Genomic DNA, 15,035 nt, shown 5'->3' on the forward strand with positions numbered 1-15,035 from the left:
TTACATGTGGGCTGAGCTCTTTGCTCTGACCGTATCTTATCTAGGATAATATAATTTCACTTTCAAAAATAACCATAGATAAGCTATACAGAAGCACAAGATCATTTGGCGAAAAAGAAGTAGATATAGATTTTTTAGAATGGCACGTTTGCTGGATAAAAGTAAAAATTCCTAGTTACTGTTAAATCAATAAAAATGGATGTTGAAGTACCAATACCTAGTCTCAAAAATTCTTGAACAAAATTTTATTTTGTGCTAAGTTAAATGGTTACTAATCCCAAGTAACCCTCGATTATACATTAATATTAACAACGCCTGTCCCCCTTTTTCCCAAAAAAGAAAATTTGCTGATAACAAAAAGAAATAACGAAATAAGTCGAAAGAAAATGGCCTGCCAAAAGATGGCGGCTGCTCTAATATAAACGAAAATGGATTATGCTGGATTCAATGGGGGGGGGGGCTGAGTTTAAGGAGGTTGGGTGGCATACTAAAATATATGGCGTGTATTTTCGAGACGTTTATAAATGAATGTAGGCATTTTGAGTTGACAGGCACGAAAATTAAAAGAAAAATGAGCTTTTTTCGCTTGGCTTGTGAGGCATCCACCCACACCACCCACCACAAAGGCCGGAGCCGATGGCTGCTGCTAATCTGGCCGGGACCGCGCCCCGTTTCCTCTTTTCCTTTCCCCGTTCCCAGCCAAAAGCGGCTGCCTTTCAAACAAACTTTGACACGCACACGAACTTTTATTATTAACCGTGGGGGAGGAGAAGTCATGAGTTTGAGCCGTCCCAACTCGTCTGGGCCTGTGGGACTGGGTCGTGCCGCCTTTTCTGAACGGAATGAGACCACGACCACGTCTGGGGGGCAGATACGAAACCGAATCCAAGTCCGAAGCAGTGGCAGTGGCAGTAAAAGTAGCAGCCACCGCGCGTCGCGTCGCCTCGCATGCAACATTTTTCTTTTGAAAAATGAACGAAACATGATTCGCCAAAATAGCAAGAGCCGCACACACACGAGCATACAAAAATATATAAATAATATATATAGAAAAAGAAGTGCTATGTACATCATACGGTACGAAACCACGTATTCCAAGGGGTTGGCAGCGGGGAGGTACGTACGTGCATGGCCTCAACTTTGGCCTATAAGCTGTACATAGGCCGATCAAAGACCCTTTTTATTGCAAAACGAAAACAGTGACGCAGTCGTTAGAGGGGTTGCAAAAAAAATGAAGAACTTGAAAAGTCTAGTTTGAAAACTATAATTTAGTAAGAAACATTGGAAATAGAACATGTGGTTGAAGGTTTGACTTAAAAATTCTTTGAGCTAACTGTAACTGCAAGACATGTTTAAGTAAAAAGTACATAAGATTATTGTTTCAAAAGCTTTAAAACGAAAAAAAAAAGTATTTAAATATGCCAAGTATTTGTCAGCTTAAAAAATATTAAAAGGAATATCCTACCCTATACCAAACTTAATTTTTAAATTTTTGCGTTGGTCACACTAGAATGACTGGTCAAATTTTGTACTTGGTATCGATGCCATTTTGCCTTTCTTAATCATAAGGATGCCAACTTGTTCAAAGTGAAAAACTGTGCGAATTAACTTTTTGTCATCAAAAGAAAAATTAATTGAAAGTTTATAAATTTTACGAAAGTTAAGCTAAAGTCATACGTTAAACAATCGATTTAGTTATGGATAAATGTTTTGGTATCTGGACAGTTCTTTGGAAGTTGCATATGATGAAATACGCATGTATGTACATATGTATGTTGTTTCTATCAATTACATTTTATTTTATTTAATTAATATATCAGTTTTAGAGTGTTTAATGATATTCCCTTCTGGCTGAGCCCCTGAGTTTTCCCCTTCTGGGGAACTTGCTGCTTGATCCCTCTGTTGAGCTGGCTCAATGAGCTGGGAATTGGTGGAGGAGGAGGAAAGAGTAGCTTCTGTAAGGGATTCCATGCTTCCCCTCGAGAACAGAAAGTCGCAAATCGCTGGCCACCATTTTGTGAGCCATGGAATAAGGGATAAAATAGTGGAGGTAGGGCAAAGCAACACAGCAGCAGCCACCACCACCATGTTGGATATATGTATTTCCTATTCACTGGCATTTATGCTGCTTATAATGATTGCTGCTTCGTTTGGCCATTTATTAAAAATCCATTGATGCGCGCCCAACTCCGATAGATAGATTCATATCGCATTCACACGCACTCGCCTTTGTCTGCGTCGTCTGGGCCCCGATCTCGGATTTGTGCGTATCCAAATTCCCCACGGATCGAACCCAACGAATCTCCCAAGTCCGCAGCCTTTGGCGGCATTATCTTCTATTGTTCGGCCTCCGAAAAATAAAACGACTAAAATGAAAGTCATTTTTCGGTTGCTGTTTCAGTAAATGGTATTTCATAGCTAGCTGATACTATTGAAGAGAATTTTTGGTAAAATTCTTAAATTGTATCTTCCGCACGTTCAGGTGAGTTTAGTCTGTTGTTCTCTTTTTTTTACAAGTTATTCTTCATTAATTTTGAACCTCTGTAATGAAGTCGTAACCATTCGGAGACATTTATGCCTGGCATTGTCCTCTCAAGGTTGCCTTGTCATGGGGACATGTGTTCCTCATTGCCTTTCTAGGATCGACTTTCCGAAATCGTGGTAATTAAGTTGCAAGTAGCTCTTGGTGACTGTTTCGTCTCGCTTTTTGTCGCCTTTCCTCCAATCAACGTCGTTTGTTTCCGACTACAGTTCTGATTTTCCATATATGTACCTATCAGTACATTATATATCTTGCAATGAATCACAAATCTGATTACATTCGTTGCCTTTCAATTCGATTTGGTTTGTTCCCTTCTTGGTTGTTTATTTTGTTAGCTTCTCAGATCGTTGACAACTTTTGGAGCATGACTTGACCAGAAGTTTGGCGTGGTATCGTAGAAAAATGCTCTTATTCTCAATTATGTTATAGATATTTCGGTTTTGGTTTCTTTTTCGGTGGCTTAAATTCCATTATGCAATCAGTTAGGCCGCTCTTGTTGCTGCCAAGCTACGCAAGTTTATTGACCACTGAAATTTTTATGTACAGTGATCTTTTGTGGGAACATAAAAATTAAATTCTTATAAGTTTTTGGATTTTTGAAAGAGTGTAAAGACACGTTTCAGGAAGTTTTTAAAAAGGTGCTGGGAAATCCAATTTTCGTTTTATGAATTAATTTTTTTAAAAATGATTTATTGCATTTTAAGTTCCGTTCATCTGTTTTAGCTTTTAATTGAAATTAGTTGTTTTATTTTCTTATTTTTGTTTATAACGAAAAGAGCAGCTATCATTTAATTTCCTGCCCATCGATAGGTTCCCCTTGGTAACCCTCAAAGAAAAGACGATATGATGGAGGTTATTAAAAAACATCTGGTGCAGTGGTGCGGCATTGGTGGTGCTGATGCTTGTCTCTCAATTCGGTGGCGTCGGTGCACCTATTGAGGATCTCTTTCTATCCGTCTGGTGGCCTTCCTTGACCCGCCTTTTCAGCTCTGCGCCCTGCTGTTGTCTGGAAAAGCGAGGGAGTGCTGGTGAAGAGGGGCAAGAGGTACAAGAGGAGCGGCGCGGACCGTAGAAATTGTTCAAATTCTACGTGGTCAGCATTACGTTACAAATTTACAAAAAAAAAAAAAAAAGAAAGAAAATTTACATGCTGACAAAATAACAAACAGACAGGGCAGAGGGAGGGGGCATAGAAGCGAGGGGCTGCAGTCCTGACCGGCTTTATTTTCGGTCTGGTTTTGGTGGTCTAGTCTGGCCTGGTCAACGATTTTGTGCTGCATAATCGTATCACTTTCAAGTGTTTTCGTCTTGCGCAACCTCCCGCTCTACCTCTCTATACTTAAGTATTGCGAAAACTAGCTAGGAATTGCATAATATCAACAGAAATTCGCTGTTTAATTAGCCGGCAAATGGTCACTATACTTGACCCATTGAGTGCTCATGTGGCTTTAAGGATTATGAAAGTTTCTCAATTTCAACGCTCGCTTTTCTACTCCAATTTAGTTTCCAATGTTGTGGTATTCAAATGAGGCTACTCAAATGAGCAGTCAGCAAACTCATTCATAAGGTTCATTCAGCTTCTACGGATTTTGTGGCAACTCATTAACAACAAAAAGTAGCGTAAAGTACAGATAATGTTGCCGACCGCCATCCTATAACACATGCCTGTTAACAATAGTGTGCCCCCTTCCGCCCTAAAATCTGACTTTCCTTCTTTTAGCAATTTCATTGTTGACACTATCCGAACGCGCGGATCTGTCCTGTCATAATTGTTGCTCACTGGTTTTCTGTTGCAACTTTTGCTCTTATTTCGAGGTTATAGTTGTCTTTGAAAGCAGAACTATAGTTTGGCTTATAAATAGTGAAAAAATCTATGCTACATTTATATTGTTATTTATTTATTTTAACTTAAAGTAATCATTAATATGTTCCTTATGAATTATGACATCTTTATTTAAATTTTAATAATGTTAAATTTTAAAGTCTTGTTTTCCGTTAAAATTTCTTCGTTGTCTAAGCTAATTAAACAAAATTTGTATTTAAAAATCGTATGATTGTATGATTGATTTTTAAAGTCCTTGTTTCATCCAATTTTTGTTTGTTGCCTAAGCAATTAAAAAGAAAATGTAAAGCTAAATAATAAATTTTTTTAAATTAAAAAACCTTATGATTGTCTTTCACCGGATACGACTCCGCATCTCTATAACCCCTCACACCTCCTACTACATATTTTCTCAATCAGCATCGGCTTCTTCTTTCTTTATTATTGTTTCTTTTTTGCGTCGGCAACAATTTAAACTAATTAAGTTGTAATAAAGCACTCAAGAAAACGTTCGAAAAAAACATGGAAGAGAAAAAAAATGATTAAACAGGCGAGTTTTGCTTGTTTAATATTTCTATGCTCTTTTTTCCTACTGTTTTCTAGCAGCGATGAAAAAAATTATACAAGCATCCAATCGAAATGCCCCCTCCTCATCTTGTTGATGATGCTGCTAATTTTTCAGAGTGAACCGAACCTTGACCAACCAATTTGATTTTTTTTTTCTATTTGCCGTATTTTTGGTATTTTTGAAGTTCACCAAAAGCATTTTCGGGCTCGGCGGTGTTAGCCTGGTCTATTAGTTCAGTGGCCCATTAATGTGCATATTGGCCGCTCTTTTTCCGACTCTCTTTTGGGTGATTTCATGATTGCGGTAATTGTGTTAATTTTGTGGGTAAATAAGTTCGTATATTGATTTGGCTTTGAGGTGGAAATGGTAAGCGGACAGGGCGGTTGTGTATTTAGAGGGAAGCTCAATTGGGGTCAGTTGTAAATTGCAGCTGAGTTGTGCCAAATTATTCAGGAATCCAATGCCCAATGGGAATTACAAGCTATTAAAAACATAATTTTTAGCCTAACAGAAAACTGTATGCAATTAATCAAGTCTCAGAAAATACTCTTCTCCAGAGTTTGTTACACCAATGATCCAAATAATAAATGATCTATAAAAATATTATCTTGGTGTAGCAGTAACCTTAGTTTCTTCTCTCTTAACAGTATATCATTCTCAATTTCATAACCCCTCTAATCAAGTCAATAAACATCATCTAAGATTTTTGCTTATATTTTATAAAAAAAGAAGCTTGTCCATCCATCTTAAAAAATGTCTGAATCGGATTCGGGTGAAAGTACCTCCTCTCAATCATCGCTATCCTCGTTCGTATCCCGCTCGTCGTCTTCCTCACGATTGAGTGAATTTGTGGATGCCAAAACAGAGCTGCAGGAAATATACCAGGATATGAAACATTTTCTTTCAACTTTTGTAACCATACTGGAGGAGAGTATTTTTTTGGATGATCTGCAAATGATTGATAAGCTCTGTAGGTTTTCGAGTAAAATGGATGCCATACAAATGGTTTTGTCTAGAAATCGTATGAAGGTGGCATTTTTCGGACGGACCTCGAACGGAAAGAGTGCAGTGATCAATGCCTTGCTGCATGAGAAAATTATGCCCAGTGCCATGGGTCACACCACAAGTTGTTTTTGTCAGGTGCAGGCGAACAGTGCAGATGAACCTGAGCATGTGAAGATCGAACAGGAGGAGGAGCACCTGGAGTTGAGTGCTTTAAACGAGCTAGCCAGTGCACATTCCCCAAGGGCTTTGAAGCCCAGGACTCTACTGCACGTTAACATGCCCAAGAATCGGTGCTCGCTTTTGGACTACGATGTGGTGCTGATGGACACACCTGGAGTAGATGTCACAGCTCAATTAGACGACTGCCTAGATAGCTATTGCATGGATGCGGATGTTTTCATACTAGTTCTCAACGCTGAGTCCACAATCTCCGGCGTGGAAAGGCAATTCTTCAAGGAGGTGGCCTCCAAACTGTCGCGTCCTAATCTATTCATACTTAATAATCGCTGGGATGTGGCCAGCAGCCAGGAACCTGATATGGAACAGCAGGTGAGGGATCAGCATATGGAACGTTGCATAAAGCTTCTAATAGACGATCTGGGTGTGTATTCTGATGAGGAGCAAGCCAGGAAGAGGATTTATCACGTCTCAGCCCTGGAGGCTTTGCAATTAAGGAACGGTAGCAATACGAATCCAACGTCACAAACGCAAGAGCGCTATCTGGAGTTTCAGCGATTCGAAAATGATTTTTCAACCTGCCTAGCCCAGTCTGCTTTGCAGACCAAATTCGGGCATCACTTGCTAAGTGTAAAGGAGGTTTTAACCGAGCTGCAAGTGGATTTGATAAGTCCTCTCATAGCCAAAGTCAACCGACTGATAAAAGAAAACGTGGAGAGGAGAAAGGACTTGAATGTGGAAAAAGAAGATCGACTCAGTGAAAATATTAGGGAACATCAAGAGTTTGAAATCGTTGCCGAAGAGCTGAATGAGCTGGCACTTAACGTGGGTCAGCGGATTTTACGGGAACAGATCACCAGGATAATACCCTCAGCTGTGCAATCCTTCTCGCAACCATTTTATCCACAGTTTCCAAGGCAAATTGGTCACTACCAGCGCTCGTTGAGTGCCCACTTGGATGTCCTATTCGCAGATCAAGTTCTGGGACGTCTATCCATACCCATTCAGGAAAAACTATGCCAGTTGGAGGCAGATCTTCTGGGTGAACCCACCGAGGAAACCCTCAACTGGCAGCTTATTTACCACATGAATTGTCAATCGTTGATGGGTGATTTTCAACCAGACATAAGGTTTCGGTTCTCCTGGGGCATTGCTTCCCTTTGGCACAGTCTACGGAAAAAGCTACCTCTGCCCATAAATTCATTACAGGATCGAAAGTTGCTCAACGGACACAAGGAAACCCCGCCTGCTGCTCCTTTGATGCACCAAAGTACTCTGCAGATGATTGCATCTTTAGTGAAATCCGATGGTTGCCTCGGAACTCTATTGCTGGGCGGCATGGCGGTTCGTTCGGTGGGCTGGCTAACGATCCTGATCCTTGGAAGCATCGTGGGATCCGTGTACACCTACGAGTTGCTCAGCTGGACGCCAGCCGCTCAAGAGCGGAGCTTCAAGAGCCAGTACTCCAAACATTTGCAGGAAAAACTACGGGGTACTGTGCAGCAAACCGCCAGCGGTTTTTCGTTGCAGATGCAACATCAGCTGCGAAATATCAAACACTTGTGGTTAACCGAAGTTGTGGAAAGTAAGAACGACTTTGACTCAAGGACCTCCGAGCTGACCGAACAAATACAATCGATGGAGGAGTTGCAGCTGAAGTTGAAAAAGTTCCGGGACAAGGGAAATCTGATGGCTATACGGGTAGGAGAGTTTCAAGAGCGTTATTTTAGCATCAATTCTTAAAAGAGGGTTATATTATTGATTTCAATTTTCTGTTATGAAATGTTCAAATTTGGTTTGTTTTTGGTTGTTATATTTTAAATCGTTTATTAAATTGGATTGTAGTTTACTTATTGATTAAATCTTAGTCCTGTCCTGTCTGTCTCATTGGTATATTTAAAATTTTGTTTTTTTTAATCTCAGTTTAAAAATGTTTTTTTAGTTTTCCGAAATTTTTCTAGCACTTTAATGGCCTCTTTGGACCACAAGAAGCTTAGCCATGCAAATTAAAGCAATTTTTATTGCTGTTGACTGTTTAAATTACTTGATTAGATTGTTTTTCTTCCTCTTGATGGCTCACACAGACACACACTCACACACTCTAGCTGAGGAACATGCACATGCTGGGAATAAGAACAAGAAAACCAGTTTTGGCTTTTTTGTGGAAGACGTTAAGACTTGAACAAAGCGTCCATGTTGAAGCGGCCAAAAGCAAAAGTACAAAAACGAAATGTATACATACACACAAAACTCAAGCTGAACTCTTGGCTCCGCCCTCTGCTGACAAATACACGCACACACACACACACACACACACAAGTCACTAGTGCGCATGAACAAAGGCAGCTCAAAACGGGGAGGAAGTTGATATGGTTGCCTCACTCGCACCCTCAGTTTAGAGCCGACTTGAGAGCGCCATTTCTCTTGAGCCTCTGCCGCCGTCGACGTCAACGGCGAATGGCGGAGCAGCGACCGAGGCAGAGGCTTGGGCAGCGTTTTAGAATCGTATTTGAACTTTTATAAACGCTCGAGAAACGTTGGACGCTTGACGCGCGCGCAGAAAATATCGAATAAGGGTAAAACTAGGGAAAAACAAACGCTACCGAGTTCGTGGGCGTGGACATGAAAAAAGGACTCTGCCCTGGGCCAAAAATTCGTTTACAACTTTGTGAGCCTTGCAAAGGTGACGCGGCATTCCAAATCGGCAGTTCAAATCGCTCGTTCTTAGCCAAGTCAAGTGTATCGGCGCTTTTTATGCCAGTCAGATGATTTGGAAAATTGTCTACAACCAACAAAATATTATTAAACTGTGTCAAACATTAACAAATTTTTAAACTATTACGCGTCTGCATTAGTGCAAAACAAAAAAAAAAAAAAAAAAACAAAAAGTGAAAGTTACCAAATCAAAAATTTATATCAAGCTCCACACTCAAGTGACCATTGTGCGATTCTAAAAAAAGCCCCCTACAATAACCAAAGGCATTGCAAAATAACTTAAGCCCATTTTCCGCACATACAATCGAATTGTGCAAAGCAAAAATAAAAATACAAAATAAAGACAAGACAATAAAAGTCTGTCTGCAACGGAAACGGCAATATCGGAGTTGCGATTGGATTGCTTTTGCTTTGGCTGTTTTTAGTCGGCACGCCATTGTTGATTCTGCAACATTTTGGCTGTCAAAACGTTACATAATTGTCAAAGTGTTTGGCCAAATATCAACAACAATCAGCGCTTTATTGCAACAATTTGTGTTCAATCTGTTCACAAAAGACAACTACAGGCATCTACGACAATCGACGTAAAATGTAAAATAAAAAAACAGCCCAGATACATTTGATTTTGGCTCTTCGGGCGTTTGTGTTTCTTGGATTATAAACACTAATATTTCACAGATATCAACTGCGTCATCATTGCAGCATCACTTGAACTAGCAAAGGTTCGTAATGTTTTATTGGCTAGTTTAAAGATGTTCCTGAATTTCGGGCGTTAGTATGTCATTAGTTTCTCAGGAACTTGGCGCCCAACATGGCTCCATTTTGTTTTCTTTGGTTGGTTGATGTTAAGTTCAAATTAAATCTCTTCAGAATCTTTACGTGTGGATTTAGTTTAACAGAATAAAAGTACGTGTGGGAGTATGAGATTGTTAGATTAAAATACTTTGCATTCTTTAAAAACATTTTTTGTAAACCAAAATTTGGTTTGGATCGCTTTAAAAAGTGTAGAAAAGTAAAGAAAAATTGTAAAAAAAAGATAACGAATGCTTGTAAATATTTTCATTTAAACTATTTAAATTTAACGAAAGTTTAGAATTCATTTTGCATCTCCTTTTAAAAGGAAAGAAACGTCTGATAAGGTACACAATGATAATGCACATTACACAATTGAAAGTGCTGCTTATAAAAGCCAAGCACCGACTGTACTTATATATCCCGATCAGAATCCATACTTTTTACCCAGTTAACAAACAATTCAAGCCCCATTCATTCCTTCGATTAGGCTTATAATCTTATGCAAACATAAATAAGTGTAGTGCTTATTACCACCCCAAATTCCACCCGTAGTCACCCTGTTAAAATATCAAGTAGCCGTCGGTGTTTAGTGCTCAATCAACCCCATTAGCGGCTCCATTACGCAACTCTCCCACAGTGTTCCTTCCTTCCGTCCGAGCAAACTTCCTGAAAGGTAACCAAAAATTTGACTACACCTACCTTCAATGCGGTCAAACAATTGTTGGCCCCATCAACGCCTCTTTTGAGCCTTGTCGCCTAATTGCTGGTGACAGTTGTCAGTCGCTCCTGACCACAGCCGGACGACAAAACAAAGCCCAACCAGCGTACACGAACCCAAATCGAATAATATTTTCGTTGTCGTTTCGGCCACAATGCGGGCTGGAAACCCACGGAACGAGAGACAAACAATCAGCCCAAAGACCAAAAACGATAAGTAAACAATTCCAAACCCACACAGACGCATATCAAAATTAACGGACCACGAACTGTTACCAAAAAAAAAAAAATTAAGCACAGAAGGGAGAACCCTAAAATAACAGGCCATCCACCAGCAAGCCGAAAAAAAAACATGGCCAGAACAGAGAAACAGAACAGAACAGAACAGAACACAGGCCCAAAATGGTTGCGTTGGAAATTGGAAAAGCAGGAGGGGGACTATGTTTTGTAACCAATCGTAAGAATAACAAAGCATTTGGTGGAATTGTGTTGGCCGGGCCCAGATAGCCAAACTGTTCCATCTGCGGTGTTTATTCTAATTTTTTGACCCGACTCAAGTGCCCCGGCAAAGGTCGTCGTCGACGTCGTCGTCGTCGTCGTCACACCACTTGAGTCCAACTCTCTCACTTTCCTGCTCTTTCGACCAAGTTGCGCCCCCTTTTCAGCCTTTATTATTTCGGGTTTTCGTTTTGGCTTTATCTAGATGTTTGCCCACGTTTGGGTCGGGGTTTTCCTCTTCGTGGAACTCGAGTCGATGTTAAGTAGTAATTTTCTGATAATGTCTCGAATACCCCCACTCGGTTCTTGACTTGGATTTTCCCTAGAATTTCTAATGCAAATATTTGGCCACCATCAATATTTGACTAGGAATCAATTGTCTGCTAGTCAATTGTAAGCGATACACTTGAGGGAAGCTTTCAGTGTTGTGCCTCCAGTTAAGTTTGTGTCTAGTTTGGAAATCTCGGAGCTGTCACAACCGATCATAAATTAGGAAGAGATGGGGACGGGGAGGCAGCAGGGAGCTTGGGGAAATCGTTCATTTATTGCAATATTTTTCAGCTGCTTCCGTCAGACGGCTTGAGTGAAGGAGATCTCTCAGAGATCACGTTTTTATGATTATGATTAATGATGGTAAACAGCTTGACTGACTCTAGTTACTGTCCACTCTGTGATCTCTCCGCTGATCTTACGAACTCACTCTCCCACAGGAAAGTGCTACTGATCGAGACGATCCTTGTTTACCTTCTTTCCTGCCTCCCGGGAGATTTTGGGTCTTCAAACTGTTTTTGTAGCAGAAAATTGATCACTCTCTGGGGAGAGAAGCAGAGAAAGAAAGCAAGCAATCCTATTCAAATGATCAAAATATTTTTATATATTTTCTTTGCTCTGATAGGGTCACATCGATTTTGACTCTGGGGAACTCTTTCCCACGGGGAATGCAATTTGTTTGTTATAAATATTTTGGGCGATCAAAGGTTGCAACTTTTGTTTTAATCATGATTATGCTGAAGTGAAATAATGCTAGGCAGTGGAAAATGAGCATAATAAAATGTCAAAACAATAAGGAATGAGAATTTTCCTGTAAAAGTAAAAAAGGACAGCCAAGGTAATGAATGGGAAATTTATTTCAAAGAATATGGAAAACCCATTGGGGTAAAGTCAGTTTTGTGGCGATAGATGGGTTAGAGATAAATTTTAACTCCAAGTTAAGATAGTCAATTAAAAACCAGAACTAAGATCAAACAGTATGCTCTTCTTAACACTTCATTTAATTATTCCTTTCTCTCAGGTGAATACATTCGCTTGCCCCTGGATGAGTTGTTGAACGACGTACTCAAGCTCTCTGAATTCCCGCTCGAAGACGAGGTAAGTCCCCCATTTGGTCTTCGGAGAGTAGCCTATTGATTTCGCCCAATCCCTTAGTTATCCAACGATCCGGTGCCCTCGACTTCGCAGGCAGCAGCTGCTTTGAACGAGAACCAAGCACTAAGGATTGTTTCGGAGACGGGTGAGGACTTCCTCAGTGGCGAAGGAGTTCCCAACAAGCAGCGTAAGGTCGGCGAGGAGGACAAGGACACCGATCCGGAGAAGGGCGAAGGCGAAGGCGATAGCTTCTCGGTGAGCGACTTCGAGGACCTGCAAAACTCCGTGGGCTCGCCCCTGTTTGACTTAGATGAGGACGCCAAGAAGGAGCTAGACGAAATGTTGCAATCCACGGCTCCGCCCTACCACCATCCCCATCCGCACCACGGCCATCCCCATGCGCACCCCCACCCCCACAGCCACCACCATGCAACGATGCACCACGCCCATGCCCACCATGCCGCCGCAGCAGCCGCCGCCCACCAGCGAGCGGTGCAGCAGGCCAACTATGGTGGCGGAGTAGGCATGGGCGTAGGCGTGGGCAGCGGCACGGGCAGCGCCTTCCAGCGGCAGCCAGCTGCCGGCGGATTCCATCATGGCCATCACCAGGTATGTGTGCATCGATCGTTATCCTCCCCACAGACAAAAAAAGGTATATTTATTTATAATTTGATGCGGATGCTCGGTTCAAGTGTTGCCATCCGTCGAGCGCTCTACATACTTACATGGGTACACATGTACATACTCTACCGGAGCGTGAGTGTATACGCACAGCTGTGGTCAAAATAATAGGCAAAGAGTATTGGTTTTAAATTTTCAGAAAAAGAGACTCGAACAAAAACTTTTATATCACAATACTTTCAAGTAAATTATTTTTGTGTTTTTTATAACTTAATTTAATTTCTTAAAGGCGAAACAGATTAAAATAATAAGGGAATAATAAGCCAACTTTTAATTGGCTTTAACGTTAATAGATTATTTTATTGGATTCAAAATATATTATTTTGTAAAGCTCATATTTTGAGCTCAGTTGTATATACATATGTGCTTGTGGTGTATTCAAGGATCATTTGCACGTCGCTTTCGTTATTCTTCTGCTGGTTCTTCTCTTTTTGGAGTGGCTCTTTTCAATGTTCGGGTTCTTCGTGTTCTGCCTTCCATTTCTTCTGGTTATTCACGTGGCCTGGCCTTCTACCCGGATCTCCACCCCCCTGCGCCCTGGTGTGTTCTGAAGCACTTGATCTTGGGACTGCTCTCTTCAAGAGTCGCAGTTGTGGCTGTGGTGTTTGCTGTTTGTACAAAGCTTCAAATCTGGTTGTACATGCTCCGCACCCTGCCCCGCCCCCATTGTTCCTCCCACCCCAAAAGTCATCCGCTTTTATTCCGTTTCCAGCCACAAGTTTCGTCAATCAAATCCCAAGTCTTCTGCGCTTCTCTTCCCTGCACTCCTCGTTCCTCAATCACTTTAAAGCCGTTTCTTGTTGGACGATTTTTTGGCTTTTGTTGTAACTGCTCATCAAAAATGTAGAGGGAACAGCAAAAAAAAAAAAAAAAAAAAAACTAAGATTGTGAGGGGAATGCGAGCAATGTTAAAATAATATACACATACATAAGGTATAGCTCGTAGTCTCCCATCTTGGTTTTATAACCTGACTGAGCTGCTCTTCAGTTTTCTGAAGTTTTCTAAAGATTTTTCTTAACCCGTTTCTTTCTCGTTTTTTTTGTGTGTGTTTACATAGCAGTTGTTTTCGTTATTTCTGTTCCAAGTTCTTGTTTTTTTTGCCGGATTCTCTACTATTGAGTCGGATTTCAATATGAATATTTAAGCAACATAGTGAAATAGCAAATTTTTTATACCAAAAAATTTTATTTCAAAAACAATAATCACATATTTTTCGCGATTAAATACTTTTTTTTTAATTTTTAAATATTTTATTATACATAACAATTTTGTTATGTTATTGGTTTTAATCACAACAGCGAAATCCGTTCCTCTATTCTACGTAGCCAATAAAACTAATCCCCACCAAGTCTGATCCGAGCAAGTGCATTCTGAATGAAGCAACAGACGATCTTCAACCTTTGACCTGCCTGATCTTCCCAAAAAAAAAAAAAGAGACAGTCATACAATTGACAAAAGAGACAGCACAATAAGGGCGAAGCAGTCATGAAGTCAGCGGCAATTACCGTAAAGTCTTTTCGCCGGTAGCAAAAACTCATAAACCGTATTCCGCAGCTAAAAGGAAAACCACAGCGGTCAGCCTGAGTTGGTGGATTAGTCTTAGTCCGGCGTGTTTGATGTGGTCCGTCCTTGTTCTACAGTTTTTGTGAATGCCAGCGGGTTGCCGGCTCGGCACTTGCCAAAGCCATTTAATGAGCCAGATGATCGGTTATTCGCAGGATTCGCTAGAACTCTTGTCGGCTAAATCTTTTGCCGACTCTCTGGGGGGATTTCCCTACCGTTCAACTAACCGTTAAGCGGAATGTGTCATTAGCCGGCTTTGAGCTTTGTTTATCCAGCACTTCTTTCCTTGATCCTGGTACGAATTATCATTATGCAACTTCCTGGTCACATTTAATTTGCCATTTGCCATTTGCTATTGCTGATGATGCGTTTCTCTGTGCGTATGACTACCTGTCCTCAATTTTTAGCTACAATTTTAGTTACACAGAAAGAAGTATGCGCATAGATTACAAAAATATAGATTGATCAGACTTAAAATAGTTGACATTTATGTGCTGCAATTGAAAACGATACAAATCTGTTGATATTTATAGGTGATAGATATTTGGCTAGATATATTGTTAATAATATCGCCAGTAAAAATGCA

The 15,035-nt window shown here is 40.6% G+C and overlaps 2 protein-coding genes across 7 annotated transcripts in view; both read left to right on the plus strand.

Moving 5' to 3' along the window:
* LOC128266770 (segmentation protein cap'n'collar) overlaps nucleotides 1–15,035 on the plus strand; it is a 43,712-nt gene that overhangs the window by 18,935 nt on the left and 9,742 nt on the right. For all 6 annotated transcript variants that reach the window (XM_053003499.1, XM_053003501.1, XM_053003500.1 and 3 more), the window contains 2 exons: nucleotides 12,131–12,207; nucleotides 12,265–12,813. In XM_053003499.1, the coding sequence (XP_052859459.1) occupies nucleotides 12,131–12,207; nucleotides 12,265–12,813 (626 nt within the window). The remainder of the gene's footprint in view (nucleotides 1–12,130; nucleotides 12,208–12,264; nucleotides 12,814–15,035) is intronic.
* Nucleotides 5,558–7,976, plus strand: LOC128266771 (transmembrane GTPase fzo). Its single transcript, XM_053003505.1, has one exon. The coding sequence runs from the start codon at nucleotides 5,686–5,688 to the stop codon at nucleotides 7,855–7,857; it is 2,172 nt and encodes a 723-aa protein (XP_052859465.1). The 5' UTR covers nucleotides 5,558–5,685; the 3' UTR covers nucleotides 7,858–7,976.

The sequence above is a fragment of the Drosophila gunungcola genome, chromosome 3R, assembly GCF_025200985.1.
Source record: "Drosophila gunungcola strain Sukarami chromosome 3R, Dgunungcola_SK_2, whole genome shotgun sequence".
Lineage (NCBI taxonomy): Eukaryota > Metazoa > Arthropoda > Insecta > Diptera > Drosophilidae > Drosophila > Drosophila gunungcola.